Below are 27,929 nucleotides of genomic sequence, written 5' to 3' on the forward strand. Positions count from 1 at the left end.
CTTTCTCACCGCCGGGAGGTCACATACTAGACATGCTATGGCGCTGCGTGTGACCTGGCCACGAGCGTTGAGAGCTGTGCGGCTGTAACGTATTCCAGTGTTCCCAACTTTCAACCATATCATCAACCACAGGATTGAGAAAGAAATTCAACTTGTCTCCTGAAGGTTCTGAAGGTCCAAGGATGATACCAGCTAAGTACATGTTCTCGTGTTTGTACCGGATATCGAGGGGGAGGTTCAAACATGCGCATGAGACGATGCCGGTGGATGTTGATGCATTTCGTTGACTGATTGCCTTCAACGTTGAGTGTGAAAGTGTATCGGCCTTCATCGCCTCTGTCAATAAATAGAGACTGGCCAGACAGACCCTGGAAGGTGCGAAAGAAACTTGTGTCCCACACATCCTTGACGATATGCGGTGTACTCCCAATGGAGGCTAGTAAATCATCACAAGGCCTATCCATCAAGGCCTCCAAGTCGGGACAAGACAACAATCCAGCAAGGTAGTTGTGGAAGTGGTGATAAAGGAATGTTTTTATTGGCTCGAATTGCCCGTCAGCGGAGTGCTGCAGCAATGGTTCGCCACAAGGATCACCTTCTGGTATGGGTTTGTTGGAACAATTTGTGGGATATCGCACGTTACTTGTGTTGAGGTTGGTCGTCGGCTTGTAGGTACAATTGCACGCCGGACAGACTGCATAAGCAGTGGTCTGGCCATCGAGCTTGAAGCGTGAAAGCACGCTTTCCATAGATCGCGGAATCTCAGCAAGAGTATTTTGCTGACAAGACTCAGAATGAGGGTCCTGCACATCCATCGCAAGACTCAAAATTAAGGATAGAACTCCCATGAGAAACTCCCCATGTCTATGACTGATACCAAAGATGACAACAGAAACTGCCCCTAAAAAGAGGGATAGTTGGGCAACCTCGTCACAGTAGTCGATTGGCAAATCGTAATGATGTGCTTCATAGGACATCAGTCAGAGGAACATAGGGAGGAAATGAATGGAACTCACAAGAATCAAACTCAACTGGTTGAGATGACACAGGAAGGTCATTTTCCTTGTTGGTGAGCAGTCTATGCATTTCATCACATGTGGCTTCCAGCTGGCTTCTACAAGAAACAATGGAGGAGACCTTGTGTTTGACTTTTCGGAGGGTTGTAGTTATTCCACCTAGCTCATCTCATATAAGACATAGCACATCGTGAGAAGTCGCGGAGAAAATTCGAGTATGAGCTCTAGCAATCTGTGACTCTACAATGTTCAAAGTTACTTGAGCCCTTGACTGGCACCGCACTTCAACAGCCTGGAGAGCATGGGCAATATGTATGTCTAAGAAACAACCAAATTAGAGGGCTCGATGTAAGGTGATGTCTGATATGATGCTTACTGCGTATCATCCAGAGTGAGTCCAGACACCAGATTGGCCATAGCAATCCATAGAGTAGCTTTTTCCCTTGTCCCGTTGAACCTCTGATCGGGAGACCCAGAATTTGCTGTGACTATCTGGGTCGCCCTCGATGTCGCTTAGGGTGATTGCGAATAGTTCAGCGGCAAGGTCATTGTTACAATCATGCTTTTCTTTCGCTTATTTGTCTCTTTTGTCTGACAGTACGCTTTTCATTTATGATCACTTGCCTTTCTTGAACTATGTACTTATATCTCACAACTACCTTGGTCCGTGCGCACATATCGACTTATTTAAGCACATGTATTAGCCTTGTAGAACTTCACTTGAATCTTACTAGGTTTTACCAGAACTTCCTTCACTTAAGACCTCCAATCTTAAGTTGTCTGAACTAGCATTCTTAGTTGAAGCACTCCTTCGACTAAGTCTTTACTGAACCCCTTCTTTTCTGAAGGACTTCACAAAACTCAACAGCTCGAAACTCTGTCGAGTCGCTGTTGTTAGAACTACCCTAGTTCGTAACAAAAGATTCAAGTCTTTCAAAAGGACACCTGTATCCACACATGTTCCGAAGAAAAGAAACAGAAGAACAGACAAGCCCTGGCTGAGCAAGACAGCTAGTGCAGGCAAAGAAGAGATGACAAACTGACTTCACTCACTCCCACCTTTCAAGCCCTTAATCTCAGTACCCCCGTACCGCCATTGAACATGTCGTCTTCATCAAAACTATTCGAATACAAGATTAATCATCCGCCCATCTTCGATGGAGATCGAGAGAAGTCTAAATCTTTTATCCTATCCTGCAATGCATACATGGACATTAACGAGGAATTATACAAAACTGACAAACAATGTGTCATCTTCATCACCTCATTTATGAATAAAGGAAATGCTCTGCTATGGAAAGAAGAATTCCTGACGGACGCCCAACATGTCGATTCCTCTGGACAAAAGAAAGGATATGGAGCAATGAAAGAATTCATGGAAGTATTTGAAAAAGCTTTTGGAGCTATTGACCCTTCCAGAACTGCCTTAGCAAGAATCATTCACCTCAAGCAAGGCAACGGAGAACTGCAAAGCTACATTGCAGACTTCCAAAGACTCCTCGTGCAAGCAAAGATCAAAGAAGAACACATGAAAATATTCCATTTCCAGAATGGGCTGAACACCGGACTCCTTACCAAGATATTCAATGCTGGAGGAGTTCTGAAGAACCTAGACAACTATATCGCCGCAGTCGTGGATATGGATAACTGCTATATGCGGCTCCAATCTATTAGGGCAAATTCTTTTCCCCAACAAAAGAAAAGAAGATTTGGGGATCAATGATTTGTCCCTGCTAGGGACAGAGACGCCATGGTGATTGACAGAACCGGTAGGCTTACCGAAGCCGAAAAGCAGGAGCACATGTGGATCAGGAAAATGTTTCAACTGCCATCAAATCGGGCATCGCGCTAGGGAATGTCCTCAGAAAAAGAACAGATCTTCCCCACCCATTTGACAAGTGGAGGAAAAAGAAGAAGAAGCAAGACGAGTCAATGAGGATTTTTGAAGAGGAGGTCTACGTCGACGGTAGTATCTCCAGAAGAACCAATTCGTGTAATACAAGCAATAGGTGAAAGAAAAGAACTTCATGTCCCAATCACCCTCGTCTCGCGAACACGTCCAGAAAATGTTGAAACCAACGCAGTAATCGATTCCGGAGCAGCCGGAACCTATATCTCCAAAGACTTCGTAAAGAAGCACAAGATCCAAACCAAGAAACTGGAAAAACCGTTCTTTATCAGAACCGCAGATGGAAGCTACTTTAGTAGCGGACCAGTAGAGCGATACTGTACGCTCATCATCAAAGTCGATGAACGAATGATGATCGGAAAGTTCAATATCACAAAGTTAGGAACTAAAGATCAAATTCTCTTAGGAATCCCCTGGCTTAGAGCGATGAACCCATCCATTGACTGGGCCAGTCAGACTCTTTCCCTCCCTGCAACGGAGAGATATATGGAAGTAGAAAAGTACGTAAAAGAAACATCAAGACCAAAGAAAACGTTCTTCAAAGAATTCAATACCAAAGAAGATGTATGGACAACTTCACCGGTATTCCCCGGAGCTCTTACGGATGACAGAGAATATCTCAAGAGAATAGAAGAAATTCCAAATGAAACGCCAAAGTACAGTAATAAAGCTCAAGAATTTGCATCCGAAGAAAAAGTCAAACAAAAGAAAACCTTTGAAGAACTAGTTCCCTCTTACCTCCACGACTTCTCAGATATATTTGCAAAAGACGGTCTAAATCAACTTCCCCCGGAAAGACCCGGTATCGATCATCGGATAGAAACGAAGCCTAGTTTCATTCCAAAAACGTCCAAAATCTACCCCCTTTCCCACAATGAACGACTCGCGGTTAAAAAATTCATCGCTGATAACCTAGCTAAAGGATTTATTGTCAAATCAAAATCTCCGCAAGCAAGCGGGTTTTTCTTTGTAGGAAAGAAGAGCGGAGAACTTCGTCCATGCCAGGACTATCACTTCCTTAACGACCAAACGATAAAGAATGCGTATCCCCTTCCACTTCCTTCATCTTTGGTCGAACGATTACATGGTGCTAAATTCTTCACTAAAATGGATATTAGATCCGGATATAACAATATTCATATCCATGCCGAAGACAGGTGGAAAGCGGCATTCATCACGGAAGAAGGATTATTCGAACCAACGGTTATGTTCTTCGGATTATGCAATTCTCCTACTACATTCCAAGCCTATATGGATAGCACGTTCCGAGCGGAACTTAACGAAGGATGGCTGGTCATCTATATGGACGATATCCTAATCTTTTCCACCATGATCGAAGAACATCAAAAACGAACTCGTGTTATTTTAGGAAAGATCCGTCAAAAACGGTTGTTCTTGAAACCAGAGAAATGTACCTTCGACTCTCAAGAAGTGGAATACTTGGGCATGATCATCAAACCGGGGCACGTAGAAATGGACAAAGACAAAACAAACGGAATACAAGACTGGCCTGTCCCTCAATCAGTAAAAGAAGTTCGCTCCTTTCTAGGATTTTGTAACTTCTATCGAACCTTCATCTCTCATTACTCGGATATAGCCCGACCTCTCATTGATCTAACTAAGAAGGACACTATGTTCACCTGGACCCCGTTATGACAGCAAACATTTGAAAAACTCAAGGCATGCTTCACCAGTCACCCAGTGCTCTGTAATCCTGATCCTTCTCAACACTTCGCTATTGCAACAGATGCCTCTCTTGTTGCCTCTGGAGGAGTGCTGCTTCAAACAGACGAGAATGGTAACTATCATCCATGTGCTTACCTTTCTCAGTCATTTGGACCAGCCGAATGAAACTACCCGATCCATGACAGGGAATTACTGGCCATAATACGAGCCCTTTCTCATTGGAGACATTATCTAGAAGGACATCCTTTCCCCATACTCATATTCACCGATCACATGAATCTCTTATATTTCCGAAAATCAGAACGACTCTCTAGAAGGCAAGCCTGTTGGCAGCTATTCTTGACTACTTTCAATCTGGAATTACATCATGTTCCTGGATCGAAGTTAGTCGTTCCAGACGTGTTATCCCGACAACCGGACCATGATGACGGATCTGCTGATAACCAGGAAACAGTATTACTACCAGATTCCATGTTTATCCGACTCATCGATGATGATCTTCGAGCTGCTTTATCTTTGGAAACTCGTGATCCCATTTTTGCTACTGCACAAGATGCCTTGAACGGTCTCTGCTTGCCCCCAATGAAATCCTCTCTCTCGGATTGGTTGATTTCTGATGATATCCTTTTCTATAAAAATTGCGCATATATTGCACCTGATCATCAGCATCGAATCCTAGAGAAGCACCATGATCATCCCACTGCGGGGCATCCTGGCCGTTTTAAAACGGAGGAATTAGTCAAACGCAAAGCATGGTGGCCCGGCATGGGGACATTTATTAGGAAATATGTTGATGGATGCACAACCTGCCAGCAAATGAAGGTCGATACCCACCCTACCACCCCTCCCCTAACTCCTATCGCAACCACTGCCACCCGTCCCTTCGCACAGGTCTCTGTTGATCTCATCACTGATCTCCCTGTATCCTCGGGCTTCGACAGTATCATGGTCGTGGTAGACCATGGGCTTAGTAAGGGAGTGATCATTACCCTTTGTCACAAAACAATATCTTCCGAAGGAGTGGCGAAGCTTTTCCTAAAGCATGTTTTCAAACACTTTGGTCTTCATGACAAAGTAATATCGGACAGAGGACCCCAATTTCTCTCCAAATTCTTGCTAGAACTGGCACGACTCCTTGATTACACCATCGCTCCTTCCACTGCGTATCATCCACAAACCGATGGACAAACAGAACAGCTAAATCGGGAGCTGGAAACCTATCTACGAATATATTGCCAGAACAACCTGTTTGAATGGGTAGAACATCTCCCTATTGCTGAATTTGTCCACAATCATCGAAGACATGCAACAAAAGACGCTTCTCCCTTTTTCATCATGATGGGATATGAACCAAAGGCTCTTCCACACATTCTCCCTGAATCAAAGATACCTGCAGCAGAAGAATGAGTAAAACTTCTCCAAAAGATAAGAGAAGAAGCAGTGGCCTGTCATAACATTGCTATGCAATGAATGACAGAAAGATCCTTCAGACAGAAGTACCAACCGTGGAAAGTCGGAGATAAGGTATGGCTATCTTCTACCAATCTCAGGTTAAAACTTCCATCTCGGAAACTCGCTTTGAAACGATACGGACCATTTGTTATCTCCACAGTACTATCACCGATCACTTTCACACTCCAATTACCACTGTAATGGAAGATCCACCCCACGTTCTACTCTTCTCAGTTATCGTCCTATAGCAAAAATAATGAACACGGTCCGAACTTCTTAGAACCACCACCTGATATTCTAGAAGAAGAAGAATATGAAATCAAAGCCATCCTTGTGCATAAAGGAAATGGGAAAAGATGCCGTTATTTGGTATCTTGGAAAGGATATTCTTCCACCAGTAACGAGTGGATTCCTGAAGAGAACCTGGGAAATGCCGCGGAGACCCTTGACGCCTATAAAGCCAGAAACTCGCTTTGAAATCAAAAACTACATCGACGATATACTCTTTACCCAAACCCAAGAACTCCAGCAAGAATGTCTTTCCCAACCTCTTTCACACTCCCCTACAAATCCACCTTCTCAACCACTACGTTCGCAAATGATGAAGACCGATATGAAGCCTTTATCACCAATGCCGAAGATCTCACCCTCATTGAAGCAGCTATGCTCTGTCCCCAACACGCTATTGAACTCAATAGAATCCTCTTCGAAAGAAACGCATACTCCATTAATCTCCTTGTCAACATCATCAGAGCCACAGACCTTATCGAAAGACTTACGCGCCTTGTCGAGGACGAAGCAGTCCGACATGGCATTATGCACCTTCAAAAGTGCATACGCAACTTTACTCTGCGTCTTATTCCTGATGAGGTTAAAGATGATATTAGAACCGTCATCCATATCGTCGCAGAACGATCAGCAGGTGTTGCTCGCCCGCCTTCTCCATCCCCTGTCAATAGAACAACTGACAACCCGCCCCCATCTTACCACGACGCAGTACCTGTACCTCCTCCTCATATTCCTAATGAGCTGTTGGCTGCTGTCAATAGTCTCACGCAAACCACGGAAGCCATGATCGCCGCCCTCCATATAGAAGAACAATCCCCTCCCATTGAACGACAAATCACACCACCTGTAAATGCCCCCATCGAAGAAACTTCCCTGCCTAACGCCTCCATCAAAACGCAAAATCACCCAGAAAATCTTTATAAAGCATTCTCCACTACTCATGAAGAAATAGAAGATAACCCTAATGAACAATATCTTTCCTACTACGAAATCAAAGATTTTTCAAATGCGCTCGAGGCACTTCATATTCATCCTCCAATGACCATTCCTAAATCATTATCCACGCATATGTTCAAAGATGGGATTATCCCTGTCGAGATGCTAGGAGCAACTGCTCCTTCTACTCCAGCTGAGCTAATCGCAGAGGCGGAACGACAAGACGTCACTTGTAACCACCCTATCGAACGAAAATCATCCACCGCTCTTTGAAAGAGGACACGTGGACAGTCCTATAAAGGAAAAGGAAAGAAGCGGGCTACTAGTGCAGACGAAGCATTAAGCCCGCGACCTGGTCCCTCCCCATTACGCTCTACTTCATCCAATCCAGATGAAAATCGGGTTTGCCGATACTGCAAAACTCTTGGGCATTGTCAAGTACATTGCCCAGACTACTATTGCAGAGTATGCAGAGAGTTAGGTCCTGGACATCTTTCATTCTATTGTCCTAGGTATATGGGCAGTACGCCTACCACTCTGACTTGGAAGGATGAGGGATTTTACACCGCACTAGCTCTCTGGGAAAACACCAAAGATGAGCAATACATTGCGCAGTGTCAGGAAGAAGAAGCTTTCTATCGCTCTGAGCAACTAAAGGGAGGTTCTGACGACTTGGACTATTGTGATGATCCTATTTACTACGCTAACTTAAATGATTAAAGTCGGTGACTTTATGCCTAGTAGGGGGGTAATGTTACAATCATGCTTTTCTTTCGCTTATTTGTCCCTTTTGTCCGATAGTACGCTTTTCATTTATGATCACTTGCCTTTCTTGAACTATGTACTTATATCTCACGACTACCTTGGTCCGTGCGCACATATCGACTTATTTAAGCACATGTATTAGCCTTGTAGAACTTCACTTGAATCTTACTAGGTTTTACCAGAACTTCCTTCACTTAAGACCTCCAATCTTAAGTTGTCTGAACTAGCATTCTTAGTTGAAGCACTCCTTCGACTAAGTCTTTACTGAACCCCTTCTTTTCTGAAGGACTTCACGAAACTCAACAGCTCCGATGTTGTGGGTGAATGTGTTGGGTGAGCCAAAGGTTGGGAGGAGGATGACACTTGACAATCTGTGAAGTGACGTGAATTGCCGGGCTCTAAGGTCTGACGAGCAAGATGAAGCACAGAAGCTTCACAAAGTGAGGAAGCGATGTTGGCAGCTTGCAATGAATGTACATGCTTCATCGCGACAGGCAGTTGTTTGCCACCAGGATTACTAGGCACTCCATTGCCTCCAACTTCGCAGCATTGGGTACATTTGCAAAGGAATATTCGGCTAGGCATCTAATAAACTTCAATGGACAGCTGGCTTCGCTGGTCTTGTGGGATATATGAGAACGACGATAAGGGAAAGTAGTTAGCACTGATCCATCAAGTCGGCGGAGGTACTTACAGGGGAGCCGAATCCGAAATTTGATATGCGGTCGCTGTTCGCACATAATGGACTAACTTTTCATTTCAATCAAGTTCATCCCATCAAGGGAATAACGCACCACATCTCGAATGCTCAATGTAAATAAGAACATCACAATAAGTACATATACAAGTACATAGTAGTGCTATATTTAAGTACATGAGTGAACGAGCTTGGAATCCACGTAAGTATAGGTATTAACAGTAAGACAATAGGAAAGAGGTAAAGCACTGAAAGAATGTACCTAATATAGTGAATGACCACATAATCAAGCTCCGCCAGAATTTCAATATGCAAAGTAGGATTCTATTATATGGAGCGAAACTGCCCGCGGATGCAATTTGCGTTAACGCTATATGCGCCCTTCTGGATGGAGAATATAGCAGTACAGCAGGACACATCATTGTAAGTATCAGTAAGTATCATACACGCAAATGAAGCCTTTGGGTATTTTATTCCGAAGAGATGGACAAGCTAGGCGGGTGCGTAACAAACCATAAATTACAAGGAATATTCAGTACGCAGTTTCACAGACAGTTTGACATCAGCTCCAGCAAATTTGCGCATCTCGTGAACAAGATACTCGGCAGTGAGGTTGGAACAGCCTCGCATGCTAACATGTTTGAGTCAAGGAAAGGCTTCAATACACGAAGCAGATAAGGCCTGGAGCTACAGTTAGTATTCAGGTATTGAAATAGTGCTTTAACAAACACGTACCAATGCATCTCCTGCCAAAGTGGAGCACAATCCTGCAATGTCCGAAAAGATCCCCAAGTGTTTAACATAAATTGCTGACTGGACACCTGGGTAAATCATTGCCGAATGGGAATGACTCTGCGGAGGTAGGGAAAGGTCAAGGTATCCAATGCTATTGCAATAGCCAACACATTGTAGGATGGCAGTAAGATAGTCAGGTGAAGCATCATGTGCTTGCAACGAGAGAGCAAGGCAGGAGAGGGTGGGTGGTCTTTGGTGACTCCAAATGACTGGGAGGATATGAGACAAAGGGCCATCCAGCATAGATACCAATAACGCTAAAGGAGGAGTGACTCAATGGGTCCTCCAGAGGCAACCAGGTCGCGGAATGATACTGAGGTCTTTGATGCCGGGGTGACGGGCCAGGAAGCGAATGAGTGTAGATGGAGCACAATCAGCATCGACTCGAAGTTCAATGAGCATTGGGATGGTCAAGTGCCTACAGCAGTTTGTCCCAGTGTGAAGGACTGAGTTTGATGGAACTGAGTTGGAGCCTTTCCAAAGAGGAAAAGCGAATGGTTTGAATAGTGAAAGAAAGGAGTTTGGGGGAAAATAATGCTTGTGATGACGCATCAAAGGTTCTGAGGTGGTTCACGCTCACATCCCCCTGAATTCTGGTGATTCCAGTGACGGGATATGAGCCAACGTGACCATGGAATGACATGCATGTCATATCCTCACAGCCGGAGGCGTGGATGTTCTCAAGGACTGTAATGATCTGAGGGAGAACTGAGCAAGTGAGAATGTCAAAATTCCAGAAAAGTGTTATATATCATATGGATTTATGGGGGATGGACTGGAGAAAGTACGAAAATGCAGAGAGTTGCGTGGACCGCAGATCAGGATCTAACCAACACAACATCATATGCGGAGGACGAAAGGTATCCATATGTATCCAAGTAAGTAGAACATCAAAATTATGCAAGTCTACACAGATGTGAAACATGTCCTGCGGTGAAGTTGGGAAGCTCCAGTTGATGAAGAGGGGACCGGTGATTTCTCTAAACAGAGAACAAATTTGAGTAACACAGCGCAAATCTTCCACTCCTAAAAGAGCGACGATAGTAATGAGAATTTCAGCGGGTAGGGACCATATGAATGCCGGGGCGTGACGAGGCTTATAGAGTATGATGTGTTTTATTGAAAAGGGATCTAGTTTAGCAGCCGCTTTACGCCTCAGGAAAATATCAGACTAGGGTCGAAATCAGTGGACGCAAATATATTATATGAGGTTTTTCCATACTGCCTCCCTGTACAAGCGCTTGGCTGAGGGGTTTGTAAAGTCAGTGTTGCAACGATGTATTGTTTGAGGCTTAAACTGGATCAAACACGGATGTGCAAGGTTAGAAATTAAGATGTACTGCAACAACAACCTGGCTTATGTCACTGGTAGAATAAGATTCCAGGAGGCATCGCTTTCGTGGGGATAGCCAGTCATCGTTAGAATCAAATTTATGCTTCAGGGGTGCCTTTGCTATAGTGCCGATGTCCTACAAATCATCAGTTAGCAGGTGCCTATGTGCGTGTGAGGGCCTCACCGTGCCAGAGAGGGTAGTTGTCGACAAGGAGTCCTGGGACTGTGTATAAGGAATTGTAAGTCACAACCAAATGGAATATAAGGAGCATAGCTCCTGGAAATCGGATTTCTGACCAGAAATGTGACTTAACGAGTTTCCCATCGCAAAATTACCTAGAAGGATTGAAGAGGACCTTGCTTTAAGTTGCTCCAAGTGATTGTTCTGAAGAAGCTTGTTGTTTGGTCGCAAAAATTGATCAGTAGGCCTTAATTGATCACTTAATTAAATGGGGGATAAACCAGAGTTTCTCACCTGCAGAGAGGATAAACCAGAAATGTTTCATCACCAAGGGAATACAATTGACGAGCTACAGGATAAAATTCTAGATGACCTAAATGCATACCATAGGACTTGATTTAAAAGTTACACGAATTTCTCAATCCTGCAACTCACTATGCCACTGTCTACTTCAATCCATATGTTCAGCCCTCGCCACCCATGGAGGCGTCAAGGAATAAAAATCTGAAATCAATCACAGCACCTCTGATGAGGAGGTTTGCCATGTATTTCAACGAGTACAATGTTTATCTAGGACAGGAGATGGTAAATGAAGTTAGCGTGATCTGATGAAGAAACTACTCAACTGATCCTTCCCAGCTAAACACACAGCTCATGTGGATGGGATCCACCATGTCCATTGACACACCCGAATCACCCAGCGGGCCATTGAGAAGTGTGCAAGATGTTTCAATCCAAAGCCCTGATGTAGCGGGCGATGAGGTTAGTAACATAGTCTTACAGACAGGTGGACTTACCGTGTTCAAGACATTTCAGGCGCAGATCTTGATGGCCAACATTGCCAGTGACACCAGCAGCAGTCAGGATGTGGGGCACCTTTCTTTGAAGAAAAGAGAACTTGTTTGCAGCCTAAAGAAGGTGATAAACAAGTATCTTCGCCGTCATTGTGAAGGGGGGCATCCAACAACTGACCTTTTATGCGAGCACATCTATGCGGCACTTGAGGGTGCATTGTTGGGTATGGAAGTGGATGACATTATGTCAAAGCATTACTCCAAGGGTGCAGAGAAGCCCAGAACAAATGACAACAGAGATGTATGGCGGTGAATTCGTTTCACAGTAATCTATATTGACCATGTTCATTACAAGCTTCAAACCAACGATAATTTGATCCCACCTGTAGCACAGCACATTTGGAACGGCATGAAGCACGGATCATTTTCCCTCAGAATGATTCCAAGCGCAAAACCATGTTTGTTGATTGGTGGGCAAGGTGCGTTCATGAACCAATGCAGTGTGACGACAATCTAACGCACACACAGTAGACACCCTTGCTGGAATGCCAGGAAGATATCCAACAGAGTGAGACAACGTACTAGATTTTTGCGACCAATATGTACAACCAATAGGTACATAACAACTATATTAACATTAAAATCAGAAAGAAAGTGCAGGAGATGAAAGGACATGCCTAATATAGTGAACGACTGCAAAATAAAACTCCACTGATCGCATCAGCGCCTGCTCGTCACATCAGCGCCTGCTCATCATAAACTTGCCAGATCAAGTTGCCCATGTGAGCATCATATTAGGAGTACAATTGAAACTACACTAATTGGGTGGAAGTAATAGGTACAAGGGGGTACAAGGAGGCACTATACATGCTATCAGTACACATACAAACTAATCACTAGCGGGACAGGATAATTGCCATTCTCTGAAGCTTCTTGTCAGATATCGTGAATGAAGGAGATTGGGCATTCAACCATGATGAACTGTATAACACCCTCGGTAAGCCTTTGATTGCTGGGCAAGACGAATCTTGGATTGCGTTGCGAAAACGCTTTGCGGGTTTGCTTCCCTGGGGAGTGAAGTTTGCAGCACCTGCCAACCGCTGTTGATCAATGATGTGCATCTCATGATCGACGTCTGCTCTCCACGGCATCTTTTTCAGACAAAACACCTGAACTTCGCCATCTTCGTGCTCACTCTCATCAGAGCTCATGCCATCTTTGCTGAGAGTCTCCACAAGGGATTGTAGATATGCCCACACAGCCTGGTCATCCTTTCCGGTCGCTATCCTGTCACTTAGCAGGGCCGACGTGACTTTCTTACGAGTTTCGAACTTCTAGAAAGAAAGTTAGCATCCTTCAAGCCAATCAGAAGATGACTAACTGTCACCCTGCGAGTGAGGACCCTTGTGACCCGCAATCGCTCGTTGGTCTGATCCATGAGTTGGTCTCCTACTGCTTGCATAGTCTCATGAGTGCCATCGTTAAGCACACAAGGCTGGGCTTTTCTCCAGGAACTGTGGCATTGATTGAATTTCTTTGTGATATCGTTTTTGATGGACTGAGGAGATCTTGAGGCCAATTGGTTCATCTCAAACATGCAAGTATACTGAGAACACAAAATATCAATTACTCTTTGGTTCCACTTGGAGTTGTGTGTGGTCATCATATCCCAGTGCAATTCGAGAGGGTCAGTGCCCGTGCCCAGTCCTTGCGTAAAGGACGATATGGCTTTGCTCGACACAGTGACATGAAGCATATACTCATCATCTTTTGCGAAATGAAATGCTGTGTTGAATAGTTCCCGAACTTTGGCCTGGCTTTTCATTAGCAATGTCAATTGTGTTGGGAAAAATGTACCTTATTATATTGGCGCTGGGCATCAGTAAAATTCTCGATAGGGGTCTCATGGGTTTTGAATCTGGATTGAGCTGCCCTCGGGGGCACTGTCTGCTGTAGAACCTTTGCGAGCACCTCAACAAGCATGCCAATGGTGGCATTCTGGATCGGAACATCACTTAATAGTGAAGTCAGGGGAGGCGCAGCCCCCCTGATACTAGTCTGAGGACCCTCATCTCTATCAGAATCTGAACTTGCGTCAGGAATCTGAGGCATGGGTGATGTTAGATAATAAATAGAGGTGTGCGATAGACATGAGCTTACTATCAAAAACCCAACAATATTTGTGCATGTGGCAACAGGTCTTTTGCCTACAAGATGGTGCCATGAAGGGAGGGAGGGAGAGGAGCTTGCAATGTTTGCTTGTCGCATCTGGCTCTGTAAATATATCAGGAAAGCTCCAAATATGAACATGTCAATACGTACATCCAATGAAGCTATCTTGCTGGTATACCCGGCAGCGAGGTGGGCTAACTCAGCTTCTTTCTCGGCCAACAATTTCTTTTTAGCCATGTTAGCTTCATATTGAAAGAAAGCGTCTTGTTGGGCTACTAGGATATCTTGTTCTGTGTGCGCCTCCTGTTGTGCTTCACATATACCCAACACCATTCGATTCTGGCGCAGAAAGTCAGAATATCAACATCATGGGGACAGAACCCTACCTGGAAGTTGGCGAGTTCATTATGATGATTCTTGTTCAATGATGTGAGGGCATCAGCTTTTCCACACTCAAGGGATTCCTGATGTTCTTGATACTGCGCGATGACGGATCGCAAATTCGATTCTTGTGAGTTGGCATTGGTCTGAAAGGTAGTCAATCAAGTATGAACACAGGAGATATTTAATGAGTGTACCTGTATTTGCCGCTTGCAGAGTAAAAGATCATGCTTGGAGAAGTGTAACTCGCACACATCATCCCGCAGTCTGGACGACTGATCGACTTCTTTGAGGAATATTTTATTTGGCTGAATATATGTTAGCTCAGAAAAGCAAAGAAGTACGCGATGACCCACCAGCTGGTCATTGTCATCTCTCTTCCTACGAGCAGTTCCCCAGGGGTTATCGAATAAATCTATCCCGAACTCTTCGCCAAGTGATGTAGCGGGCGATGATGGTGTTGCTGATGTACGAGGATCCAGACTGGCAGAGATAACAGGCCGGGGGGATACATATGCATGGCCGCTGCTGGATGAAGCTCGTTGAGAGGGTAAGACTCTACAGCTGGGGTGACGGGATCATCATCTGCACCATCTGAAAAGAAATAAGACGTTAGGCGGGACATCTTGCAATTCAAAACATTCAGTAGTGCAAATTTTATCTGAAGAGAGCTCACCTAATGTCAACAGCTGTGTTGCGGTAACCCAAATGCGACTACAATGTTGTTAAACTCTATTAATAATGTACAAGCGATCAAGCACGTTAGTATTAGGTATTAGTCATTTCAAACTGTTCTTCTATTTAACATTATGTGTTCATACATTATTTGTGTACTGTATTCTTTAGTCTCTGCTTTGCAGCGGTGTTTTTCAGCTGCATCTGAATTATATCTCCAATTGGCCAACAGCCATCATAATCATTGAGTTCTGAAAAGTGAGATAGGACCTCAAATGAAGTTAGCATCAAATGGATATAGAAATTCTAGATGTACCTCTGTCTGGACTGCAACTATTGCGGAAGGGGTTTGAGATGTCTTGCTCTTGCTAGTGTCGCAGTGTTTCTTGATGGAAGCATGAACGCACTCCTGATGTCATTAGTTTCAAGGGGATTTTATTACTCGAGTGCCAGCTCACCTTGAACGCCTTGAAGTGGCCGGCATCCCACTTGAGTGCTATTTCCAAGTTGTATCCATCATGGCTAGGATGTCCAGCCTCACTGTCTGGTCTGGGAATTTTTGGTGTTATGGACCTTATTGTGTCGGGCAGTCAATATAAGTCCTTCAAGATAACGATGGATGGACTCACTTTAATACCTCCAATGTTTTTACTCCCCACCAGTCCTTCCAACGATTATCGCCTTGAAGGGCGCCTTGTTGGGCATAAGAACACCATCAATTGCTTAGTGGTCTCTCGCAATGGCTATATGTTAGCAAGTGGGGGTGAGTTCGATATGCGCGATGAAATAGGACTTGACTTATTACATACCAGGATCTGACGGAATGATGATTTGGGACCTTCAAAGGCAAGCTCAGCTCCCAATCCCACCTCAAACCCCAGCCATTCGAAACCCAGAGGATCCGGTAACTTGCATGTGTTGGATTACCTGCCATGAGGCAACGCAGGAGACATTATGTTATGGCACGGGACTCGGTTTCTTAGGGATCTGGCAGCAACAGGGGGAAGGTTTGCAGGACTTTGATGCAAAAATATCAAGGAGGATTGGGACAGGTAAAGAGATCATGTGTCTTACATGCGATCATACTGGGAATGACACTCAAATTGCGAGTGGGACACGTGACAGACACATTCAAGTTTGGGTGTTTGACTTCAAGGGACCGTTGATACCGATTTTCAGCGTCGAGCTTGCTACTACCATTCCGCGCACCATAAATTTCAACCATGCTGCAAGTAGAAACATCTTGGTCTTCAGCATGTATGACAGCGAGATGTAAGTGTTCACACCTACCTGATTACTGTGCATCTAATATCAATATCCCATGGGATATTCCAGACATACACTTAGGGGCACAGATGGCGCCATCATCGCTACAAACAATGCCAGGCCATTAATGTAAGTGATATTTACAACAATCATTGATAATCACTTACCATGTCACTACAGCGGGCATGCTTCTGTAGATGCAGGCCAAACACTGTTCCTGATGGACAATGTTATGAATGGATTCAGCTTACATCGCCTGGATGATGCAGTGTGTATCTGCACCTATAATACCAACCCAGTCAAGACCTTTCCGAAGCGGGTTGTTTTGGGGGGGAAGGCTACCCTCGTAGTTGGGGGTAGTGACACAGGAGTTATTTATGTTTTTGATAAAAATAAAGGGACACTGAAACAAATCTTGCAACGTGCCAATACAGGCCGAGTACAAACTGTGACGGTGCGCTATTTACATGAAATAAGAATTTTGATCTGACAGACAAATGTAAGACATACGACGGCACACACCGCAGCCTGATCTTCGGAGCAACGTCTGTAAATGATGCAGAACCAACCATCTCCATCTGGTGTCGCAAACACGACAGTGTTGCGAAGTCAGCAGATAACTGTCCTCTATCAGCACTGAAGAACTTCGTATGGGGAATAGTCCAGCTAGTTATCGCAATGGGGATGATAGCATGTGTGAGTGCTATCGTCAGAGACAAAAAAAGCTGACCCACTAGGCTGCAGGTCCTCGGGCAATACAAAACATTATCATTGGCATCACTGGGGAATGTCTGGCAAGGATATTCAAAGTTTGAGGATCGGCTGCAGGACCTGCCAGATGATGTTCATCTCTTGCTAGAGAAATATATCGAGGATTGGAAGGGCGGAGTCCTTGAGAGGGCACGAAGCCCAGTGGATAACTGGAAACATGATGAACACGTCAAGTCCATCAAATTGGGACATGAAAAATTGTGTGATGATTCTAAGGACGTGCACGCTGTGATTCTTCTCGGAAGTTAGATAGATTCTGATACAGTGAAAGAATCTATGCACAGTGTATCAATTAAGATCGATAATCGGGCACTACACATCAATATGACATTTCGTAGGCACCATCTGTCCAGGCTTAGATCCTATCATTAACAGCATTGATATTTTTGTTGCTATTACTGAGCTCAAAGTCGAAGTCAAAAGTGTAAAGTCAAAAAGCGTAAAACTATATCAACTTTATTCTAAATTTACTATAAGCTATGGCACGCAAAGTCTAGTACTTAAGTCGGATTCAAAGTTACCTTCGACTACAGTAGTAACAGTATTGAGTAGTAACAGTATTGAAGTGGTGAAGTTGAAAAGAAAGAGAAGTGTATGATAGACGCGAGTTAATATATGGAATGACTATGAGATTCAATCTCAGCCCAAAATTATACTCAGCGCCCATGGCTGCGGCCAACTTGGTTTGAACTCATAGTCGTTCTGTATATCAAGGGCATCCTCTAATCAAAATTCCCTTTCCGAACTCAAGGGTAACACAAGCAATAGAATAGAATAGGAATTCATTTCATATATTAAGCGCTACTTTACAATTACTGTTGTCGCGCACGCTATAGTTACAGGTATATGTGGGCCAGGCAGGACTTTTGTTCTACTAGGTCTTATCACAAAACATTGGAGGACCACAATGTTGTCTCTGCGATTGTCCTGCATTTGCTAAGCGCTTCCACATTAAGTCATTCACTATAAATATGGTTCCTGTGCGTTAACATCTCTTCTTTCCGTGACCCACTACTCAATAAGCCTATAGATAGATAGCCATAGGTTGTAGTCTTTAGGATAGTAGTATACAGAATCTAGTACTTGCACTGTAAGTGTTCCTGTTGCAATGGGATTATGTATATGTTCGATTAATTGATGTCAACCTACAGGATGTCCAAACGCATGGCATCTGAGTCTCATGATGATGAACCTACCTTGAAATGCATCAGGAATCATGAAGGTAAGTTGTTGCATCATGTTGTCTGTATTTATTCTTATGCGGATAACAGGGATGAGAGTGCCATCACTGCTGGCAGATCACGGCGCATGGCACATACTGGAACAGTACCTTACCACTGAGATGACCTACCCTCAGATGGAGGCGGCCTTTGCCTTGTACTTGGGCAATCAATACAACACAGATGATTGGAAAGAAGCTCGTGACACATTGTTCTCCGGCGACAATGATAACTCCCTCGCCTTAGCAAATCTTCTCACCTTGAAGGCCAGGCATGTACCCCAAGTCGCCTCCAGTACATTGACAGTCTTTACCCTGCAGAAGGATTCTGCCATATCTGTGTCTGCCCTGAAGGCAGCCGTTCGCTTGAAAAGCGCATGCGTCTGAAGAGTAAGAAATATATTTGTTTTGTCATGACTTCTATACTAAATAATACATGTAGCTAAAAAATCCCTTTATTGACAATGAGGTGTCTGATGATGATGATGATGATGATGATGATGATGATGATGATGATGATGATGATGATGATGATGATGATGATGATGATGATGATGATGATGTGGAGGAGGAAGAAAAGAGGAGGAGGAGGAGGAAACTCGCAGGTGGAGGGTGATGATGGCCCTTCTGTGCGGTTATTGAACCTTACACACTTGCCAGGACCTTCATCGGCCAAGGATAGGTTATCCGCAGTGATCAATCACATCTCCGACAGGTATGAGAATGCCCCACTTCCTCCGTGAAAGATTATACTCACATCTCGGAGGAAGAACAAGCAGCGGTCGAACAGTTCACGCTCTACACTTCCCAACCCCGGGTGGGTGAAGATCACACAGGGAAAATATAAGGGCAACATTGGCTATGTCTTTGACCCCGAACAATCAAACAACTTCATTACAGTATTGATTCCCCCACATGACTTCCCCTACAACATGCCTAAGAGATCTGTGGCGCTGCTCGACCGAGCTCGCCTGCCGAATGACAAGACAGTGTCTGACATTCTTCAGGGTGATAAAGTCATGGGATGGTTGTACAAAGGAGAACAATACTATACGGGACTTTTGCTGAAGAACTTTCGCCACGACAGTCTGGAGCTGGTCGCCTCCCCTCATGCTAATGACATTCGACTACATCTCCAGTCCGGGTAGGATGTACCTTTCTTCAAGAAAACTCTGAAGACCTTTTCACTGCAGTTCTTGCGCGTTGGTGATTCGGCCAGGCCTATCACAGGAGAAGTCTGTCAAGAAATTGGCACGGTCATCTCGACAAACCATGCATCTGGCTCCACATGCTTAAAGTTCATCATTGATGGACATGGACAAGAACTGGAATTTCGACTCCAGGACATTGAGCGTGTCTTTTGGGTTGGCGACACGGTTCGAGTCATAGCGGGCGCTCACGCAGGTCTGGAAGGGTACATCATTAAGAAGTCTGATGACTTGTTTCACATGTGTCAAGAAGCCACCAACAAAGAGGTATGTGTAAATAGAACATCCCGTAAACCTGTCTAACATTACATAGGTGGAAGTATCGAAGTACTATCTAGCTCATCGTCCTTTGACTCACATTCTTCAATCCTGGCCGCCAATGCAGCCAGATTTCGACCCTCTCCCCAAGCCTGAATCTCTTCAAATCGGGGACGAGATAGAAGTCGTGAACCCACATTCATTTCGCGACATCATTGGTAAAGAAGTCTTTATTCTCAGAGGTGCACGGAAGGGCTACTGAGCCACGCTATACCAACTCGCTCATGATACCTGCTCCGTTTCCATGCATGGGCAAGCACGCACTACAGTTAAACATGAGGACATTGCTACTAGGTGATCACATTTCATATTGTTGTATTAATTTTTATTCACGACTATTTAAGATACGGAATGAGGTTAGACGGTGCAATACTCGAAGGTGTGGACATGATTTCTTTCTGCGAGATGCAGAAGAAATCGTATATAATGCCGCCATGTCGAAGCAAGACCCCTCCACCTGATCCCGTAGTCCCATCCAGTTCTAGTATGGATCCCAGCTCCAGCGAGTGGTCCAACTGGTCTGGCCATAACAACCATGATTCGGCAGATAGCCTTTCTGCTGATGTCAAGACATATGACCCCTGGGTTGCTAATAATGCAGAGGACATTGAGGACGCCATTGCAGATATAAAGGAGAAGTCTCAAAACGGCAGTGAGTCTCTAATGTAGACTTATTAACATTTGGCTTATTTTATTACAGGCCCATTACCTTGGTTGATGAACAAGGAGTTTGCATTGAAGTTGACTCGTCATCACGCGGTGCTTGAAGTGTCACCAAGTTTCATGGGAGGCAGACTGCATAATTGCTTTGTATCTACAGCTTGTCCTGACCTGTTCTGCGGTGAGAATGGACCCACACCTGATGGCTGCATCATGGTATTTTGTACATCCAATGGTGGTGCCAGAGCCGTGCTTCAGCACTATCATATCCCCGTCACTGATCTAAGTCCAGCTCCACCTGCACAAAAAAAACCAAAAGTGTCTCGTCCTGGATGGCGACACTCGTGGTGAGATCATGACTATCGCAAAGTGCAACATGAAGAAGAATACTGTTGAGATTGCGATTACTGCTAGGATTAGCTTCACTTTGTGGTTCGATCAGATATGCCTCATGGAGGAAAGTAGATTCTGATAGACACTTATATCATACTCTCGCAGACTCCCTGTACTCGACAATATACCCAATACATGAATACCCAATGAGTGCCCAATGAATGCCCAATGAGTGCCCAATGAGTGCCCACGTCATTTTTCTCATGCTAAAAGTTCACATTTTATGCACCCCATTTTAACTTGCAAAAAATTTGATTATTCTGCAATTGGAAAATGTCCCTAGTTACACGATATTCTGAGGAAAACTTTCCTGCGCTCAAAACTTTGTAATTTATAGCGCTCAAAATGGTACATAAAATGTAGAATTTTGCCTGGGATTTTGGCACACATCCAAATTTTTTATCTTTACTGAGTCAAAATGTATTGTAAAAACGCTAACTTTATCACTGACATTTTGAAACCAATCTCACATAATGGAAAACTCCCAAACCGCCCGTGTGTAAAGGTCCGGTTATCGTGTCATTGCCATGCAAGGTGGCAGAGGGCGGTCTGGTAGCTGGGGGCTCATGTAGCATGTTGTAACAGTACCAAACAATTTTCCCTCACTTGCGCAAATTCTGTGGCTCAGTTAACACATTAGTCGAATTTGCTGAATATTGGATTGGATTGACGCACATTCGGGAAAACGGTACATGATTTTCTACATTTTACAAAATATGATCCAATTTTCGCCAATATTAAAAGGGGTTTTTTGCTGATGTGGTTCTGGACCGAACCGCAGCAGCACTACTTACAGTTGTGCTGCTGGGCAAGATGAAAACAAATCGTTGCAAGGGCCCTAATTCATTCACATCCGACGCATGATTTGCAGTTGTATGGGTGACACTATTATGATCAAAATATGTATGCCAGAGTTCTAAAAGTTCACAATTGGTGGTTCACTGATACTTTTGCAGGGATACAACAAGAAATAGGTTTGCCTGGGCCTTTCAAATATACTTCGGAATACAATATGTTAAATAAATACCACAACGGATCCTGCACCAAATTTCTCCTCCCTGCAGACCACTGAGCAAGCATTTCCCTACACAGTACTGCTAGTTGATACATGTACATGCTCCTGGAAAACAATAGAATTCATGCTAGCTTCTACGTCGGTGTATGCCACGAGTGTCGCGTTGTATTCTCGAACGCTAAGAATAAGGCGTGGTCCCACCACAAACATCTGCACGGCCGATAAAATTTGAAGAGCACCACTAAGTGTCATAGCTCCAATAGAATCTGCACTCTATAGAGCCGATGAGCAGTGGTTACGCGCAGATATTGGCGACAGGTCAGCGCACCGCGATTTTTGGAGAGTAATAAGCAAGCTGGAGGCAAGAGACACCAAGAAAGCTAACATGTGTGGAACTTCAGCAGAAACATATAATCGCGTTCACATTACAGGCTCACCTTGCAAAATAAAGAACGTGAGATTGTATGAGCACTCTGAAACAGTCCCCAATGGTCGATCCTGTCGATGGTCCGAGTCGTCGCCGGCTACACCAGTGCTTCACAGCAATCCAAACTGCCAGACAGAATGCGAGGACCTCCCAGACAGTGTTGAGCATCCAAACCATCGAAAACAGAAGCTCGGAGTTCAATTTAAATTCATAATTGCACATATATGTGCCAGAGAGGATCAACTCCTCTGGTGTTTATCCAATGAGCCGTGTTCTTCATGTCAACAAGTGAAGCGTACCTCCCACACTATCCACCAGTACTATTATCGTGATCACTCCGCAGGCAATGTTTACAGCCAGAAAGATAATAACAAGGAACACGAGCATCGTTCTAGATCGCTGATACATGGCATACAACCGAGAAATCATGATGACTTGGATCGTGTGTCAGTCAGGTCAATATCACGGAGGTATTGCACCTGAGGGCTTACCGCCCAACATAGCAGCCAAGGCCACAGCTATGCCATTCCCTCCGTAGAACGTCATCTTGCCTAAAACTCCCAATTAGCCTCGCACTAGTATCAAAGACTCCGACTTACACCTATTGAGTCATTATGTTGAGCCGAGTTCAATGCTTGGAATCTCACTCACCCCTACATATGAGCGTATTGATTAGATGGGAATGAGATGGTTGCATAATACTTACTGCATCTGTCAGCGATACCGATGACATAAGTTCTGTGTCCCGCCGGTCAGAAAAATGGAACACGGCGCATATGAGACATACGTAGAACACCGAGACTAATTGTCAGACATGAGCTATTAGCACAGTGCAAAGCTGTTGTTGATCTCGACACATACACGGAATACGGTATTCCAATATAGCGTACCTAGAACATCTTGCAGTCAGCACAAGTTGCCTACCACGCTAAAGCACAGCATGAGGTACGAACAATCAAATAAAGCACAGTCATGAGAGACCATCGTTGTCTCTGTCGGAAATTCATTGCATTCTTGTTTTCTTCTGATACGGGACTTTTGTCACTCACCCAGATGAGTTCAATCTATGGCACCATTCTTAGCGAGCTGGCTGCTACGGCGATAACATTCACGTACCTCTTGTCCGAATGTTAAGACTTGAAATATCATGAGAATATCAGCTATTTTCGAACACCGTCCTGCTCACCCCAATCATATACCATCACGACGCCGGCGGCAACTGCAAAATCGCAAGTCAACGTTAGCTCCAGACATCTTGATGCAACAAACCTTCCCAATAGCTGAAAAACATAACGAGATTCATTCTCGGCCACCAACTTGGATCATTTGAGACGTAGGTCATGGTCGAAGATAATTGTAGGCGAGTGGGAAAGGTCAGTGGTCTATAACAACAGCGTTCGGGCTAGATATACCACCGTTCAATCTAAGACGCCATACATACTAGGTCGAAAGAGAAATCGCACCCATCAATCTAACACAGGTTTAAGCGTGACGTGATCGAGACAAGCATATACATAGAATTGCAAGGCCGGGACCGATGCGCAACAGTCTTCCTCTTATGGAAAAGGGTCATTCTGCGGCATAGCACCAGAGAAGTCGGACAAGAAACGTACAGAGTAGGTCGAAGTGGAGAAAATGTATCCACCGCCTCGTACGCTTGAACTATTGGGTTATCCAAAACGATGAACAGAGATATAACAAGGATGGAGCGAATCTGGTCTAGAACGCACTATATTCAATGCATCATGCGCTTGACATGATGGTGATGTACTGCACTGCCAGATACATCATGATTGATGATTCGTGATTGACATATCTTGGATACATATACGACACCATCCTCAACTCGAAAGAGAAATTTTACACGGGAGACAATAAGCCTGTCACTCCAAGTTAGAAGCCCTGTTTCTGATTATACAGGCTATCCTGATGGTTTCGTGTGGCAGTAAGCTTTCATTCTGTAAGAGTGAGTCCGCCAAGTCAAAGAATTCATTGGCGGACGACAAGATTTACACGTTGGAGCGCGGGCCAGCGGTCTGAGCCCAGAGCAAGACAGACAAGCTGTCACGGTGATCATGATGCAAGCTTAACGCGAGCGCGGTGAAACCTAGTCTACGTATTGACTAGTGTTTGGACCGTAGAGACCCCGGATGTGCAGTCTCATGGAACTCCTACGTAGTCTGTCTCCCGTACGCATAGCCTTAACTCGAGCACGGGAATCGAGGACACGAAATCTGTGCCAGCCCTTAGATTCTTTCCTAAAGATCTGGCGTACGTCTCTTGGGGACTTGACTCGAGCTTAGACATGTATTTCATATATAACCCATGCCCTTTGGTCCTCGCGTTTAGACCCCAACTTGATCAAATCATCAATTCTAATGTTCAAGGCGGGATTTTCCTTATGAGATTGCGTCTATGATAAGCTCTAACTCCCTGCGACCCAATATTCTTCCCTTCACAATTATTCGCCCGAGTCCGGTCCAGATTATCTCGTTGGGCACTTTCACTTTCAAACTCTTACGGTCGTGCTTAGCAGGAAGGACTGTGTTTTGCAGTCGCATTGATAAACACCAACGTATGTGTATGATCTAAGCTGTTCAACGCACTGACTGTTGCATGCGGAGTCAAAGAGGCTACAAGTTTTCACCATCAGGATACGAGCATCCAAACACATACTACCATATGGCTTCGACCGGCATCTACACCTTAGAGTGCCAAGATCATTGTTTTGTCATCTATGACGGTGATCCAAGCGACGTACTGGACGACGAGGAACTCACGAGCAAACATTCCTATAGATTCATGTATCGTTTGTGGGAGTCTCGCACAATCAGCTGTCTGGATCCAATTTTCGACAGTCGGCATTCCCGAGATTGGCGTTCGCATTTGAGGATATCCCGTCTAGTGGTTCCTCTTTCTTGGCTGTGATTCCTGTCTTGGCCTGCTTCTTGATGCACTCTAGGAACTAATTAACCTGCATTTAGACTCGTTACAGGCTGACCCAAAGGATGTCCAGCTCCCTTGGCAATTCCTGGTTTCGTACAAGAGTGGCTCGAAAGGCACGAATGGCATGTCAGGTACTAGGAGGAGAGCGGAGGTCGGACACCGAGGAACCGTGTTTGATCTTGCCAGTGGCAAATCTGGATATGTTGAAGCGCCACTAGTACTCTTACACCTAGGATCCATGTCCGCCGACGGAGGATGGTACGTTTGTTCCTGTGGCTCCGGACGAGTAGAAATGAAGTGTTAATTATCATGATGCATACATCGATCAAATGAATATTCGTTGCGTGAAAATACGAGTGATGTTATTGCATGAGGTCATGAATTTTGCAAATGCGGTGCCAGCTGGCATGTATGGTCGCTAATCTGGACATTTGTATATAAAGTACACTAATAGTTATCAAGTTGATGTATCGAGTCATAGACGAGTCAGACTTCCACATATATATGGTCAACGAAGCGTGATGCAAGATAATATTTTGTCGGGCAGCTCAAGGAAAGCTTTTTCTTGTTTCCATATATCACTTCGTCGATTGACTCTGCAACAATGTCAACTTAATCCTGTGTCGTTGCTTAGATACATGTACTGCCTTCTGATGCTTCTGTCCACACATCAGGGAAAGCCTTCCCCCCGAAATCGAGGTAATTTCCAGTAAATCCCTGGTTTTCCTTTGATTTTCAGCGAAATCATGTTTTACTGTTTTATTTAAGTCCGGTCATAGTTTCAACGAATTAGTTCGAATTCCAAGTGATTTCTTCTGAATACTAATGAATTAGTTCGAATTCACTCGTCGGTCATTGTCAAAATACACGAAAATCAACATTATATTGGATCAGAATGGCCTGTCAGTATGTACGAACGACTATCAAAATGTACAAAGTGAGATCAGTAATACATGGGTATCCGCGGGTGCACATGGCACAACAACCTTAATTCAATCCTCGGACATTGCACTGAGATCGAGGTAGTCGAAGTTGCTCAGCGCACCAGATGGCAGCAACACACTGTCCGACACACTAACATAGTATGTTAATGGCAGGCATTCGATCAGAGGATGATGAAACGCACCAGACAGCCTTGTAAAGCCGTGCCATCAGCGCATGATACTTCTTTTTACCGCCTTCAAAGATTCGAGTGAGGGTTGCTTCATGGGCTTTGTAAACGCTAATGTAGACAGTAGCATTGAATGATTTGACTTGAGAGCTCGATGGTGGATTGCCGCTCCTCCAGTCCATCAGTATGGCATAGATCTGCAACAACCGTCACATTTAGTAAGTATTCATCTAGAAAATACAAATAAAAAACATACAACAGTTGCAATCAAGGCAACCATAGCTATGGGGAGCTCCGGCTCATCATTGCCATCTAAGACCGACACAAAATCTTCATGTGATTGAACTCCGATCGAGTTCTTCGCCGTCGAACAATGACTGATGTAGCGTATCGATCATGGCCTCGTCGCAGAAAGGTTGATCACCAAGGACTTTACCCTGGGCAGTGACATCAATATCGACAATGAAACATGACACTAATTGACATCTGACTTATTGGATTCAGAGTCGCTGATACCATATTCACTCGCAGAGTCGTCGGTGTCAACTGACACACCATTGTGACTCGTGAGAGTGGAAGCTACACCTATTTTAAGTTGAGTATCACTTCGACTCAGTTTTAAAGAGGCCACACATACTGCTTCTCTCACGACCACCACCTTCAACTGCTTTCTGTGTCTTTTCGACTGCTTTCAGTGTCTTCCTTACTGACTTTGTTGCAGGCGCAGACAGAAGCTCAGTCACCGTTGGTGCACGCTTGTGATTATTGCTGGTTGTATCATTCCAGACTGACATAGGTATGTAGCATAATTTTTTTTGCACAATATGGGTTTAGGCGCTCACCTTTGCGCTCCAGTGCTTTTTTCTTTGAAGACCATTGCAGCTCTTTGCGAGAATGTGAGTTTTTTTGGGTCTGATTATGACAGCCTCTGTACTCACTGCTATCTGCGATGTCATCAGCTATGTCTGGGGTTACGACCTCAGTGCCGGAAGACACTTGTCTTGCTGCTACTTTCTCTTTCTTTTTAGCATTCCGCTTCTGAGCAGCTATCTCAGATGGACAGGGAGGCATTTTAAAAGGTGAATGAGTGTTTTCTCTTTTCAAAGAGTGTACTGCTATGAAATTGAATGATACAGGACGCTGAGGGTAAAAAGAATGTAGCGGTCAAGTTGGTGGGCAGTGTTAAAGAAAAAAGTTCATAGTCCGCTGAACTTTGCATGGGCAGGGTTGACAAAGTTCGTAGTCCGCTGAACTTTGCTTGAAGCTTTGTTTGTGGCTGTAGGTTGTCTTTGTTATGGCCCTTGTTTTTTTACCACCAGAATGATCACTTGCCCAGGCTGCGCTAAGAACTTCGAGCTCGCTGGCCATTCTCATCATCTTGCCACTACGAAAAATCCGCCATGTGCAGCTCTATTTCAACATCATTCTAGTTTTTATATGGATACAGATGATGATCACAGCGACTTTGAACCACCAGCATTAACTGAATTTACAGGGGACTACTTTGGCAACTAT

At 44.4% G+C, this 27,929-nt stretch overlaps 6 protein-coding genes across 6 annotated transcripts; 4 read left to right on the forward strand and 2 right to left on the reverse strand.

The window, feature by feature from the left end:
- Window positions 1-11,601: 11,601 nt before the first annotated feature.
- F5891DRAFT_986318 (uncharacterized protein) lies at window positions 11,602-12,533 on the forward strand (the record flags this gene model as incomplete). Its single annotated transcript, XM_041377743.1, has 6 exons — window positions 11,602-11,643; window positions 11,698-11,820; window positions 11,842-12,161; window positions 12,242-12,331; window positions 12,381-12,420; window positions 12,468-12,533. The coding sequence occupies 6 exons, from the start codon at window positions 11,602-11,604 to the stop codon at window positions 12,531-12,533; spliced, it is 681 nt and encodes a 226-aa protein (XP_041218516.1).
- A 542-nt stretch (window positions 12,534-13,075) lies between these two features.
- On the reverse strand, window positions 13,076-13,659 carry F5891DRAFT_931503 (uncharacterized protein; the record flags this gene model as incomplete). The annotated part of the gene is made up of 2 exons (XM_041373964.1): window positions 13,076-13,186; window positions 13,234-13,659. Coding segments are annotated over 2 exons (537 nt in total), but the record flags the coding sequence as incomplete, so codon positions are not given.
- Window positions 13,660-15,722: 2,063 nt separating this feature from the next.
- On the forward strand, window positions 15,723-16,836 carry F5891DRAFT_963700 (WD40-repeat-containing domain protein; the record flags this gene model as incomplete). Its single annotated transcript, XM_041376033.1, has 4 exons — window positions 15,723-15,843; window positions 15,893-16,352; window positions 16,416-16,475; window positions 16,527-16,836. The coding sequence occupies 4 exons, from the start codon at window positions 15,723-15,725 to the stop codon at window positions 16,834-16,836; spliced, it is 951 nt and encodes a 316-aa protein (XP_041218518.1).
- A 2,432-nt stretch (window positions 16,837-19,268) lies between these two features.
- Window positions 19,269-20,064, forward strand: F5891DRAFT_986322 (uncharacterized protein; the record flags this gene model as incomplete). The annotated part of the gene is made up of 3 exons (XM_041377744.1): window positions 19,269-19,433; window positions 19,485-19,811; window positions 19,858-20,064. The coding sequence occupies 3 exons, from the start codon at window positions 19,269-19,271 to the stop codon at window positions 20,062-20,064; spliced, it is 699 nt and encodes a 232-aa protein (XP_041218519.1).
- Window positions 20,065-20,288: 224 nt separating this feature from the next.
- F5891DRAFT_1197055 (uncharacterized protein) lies at window positions 20,289-20,994 on the forward strand (the record flags this gene model as incomplete). Its single annotated transcript, XM_041368419.1, has 3 exons — window positions 20,289-20,514; window positions 20,563-20,738; window positions 20,815-20,994. The coding sequence occupies 3 exons, from the start codon at window positions 20,289-20,291 to the stop codon at window positions 20,992-20,994; spliced, it is 582 nt and encodes a 193-aa protein (XP_041218520.1).
- A 5,301-nt stretch (window positions 20,995-26,295) lies between these two features.
- F5891DRAFT_1176624 (uncharacterized protein) lies at window positions 26,296-27,587 on the reverse strand (the record flags this gene model as incomplete). Its single annotated transcript, XM_041365767.1, has 8 exons — window positions 27,353-27,587; window positions 27,257-27,298; window positions 27,052-27,201; window positions 26,899-26,999; window positions 26,761-26,851; window positions 26,671-26,726; window positions 26,430-26,611; window positions 26,296-26,377 (listed from the first exon to the last, which is right to left on the reverse strand). The coding sequence occupies exons 1-8, from the start codon at window positions 27,483-27,485 to the stop codon at window positions 26,296-26,298; spliced, it is 837 nt and encodes a 278-aa protein (XP_041218521.1). The 5' UTR covers window positions 27,486-27,587.
- Window positions 27,588-27,929: the final 342 nt, after the last annotated feature.

This window comes from Suillus fuscotomentosus, assembly GCF_016647785.1.
Source record: "Suillus fuscotomentosus strain FC203 chromosome Unknown F5891scaffold_113, whole genome shotgun sequence".
NCBI lineage: Eukaryota > Fungi > Basidiomycota > Agaricomycetes > Boletales > Suillaceae > Suillus > Suillus fuscotomentosus.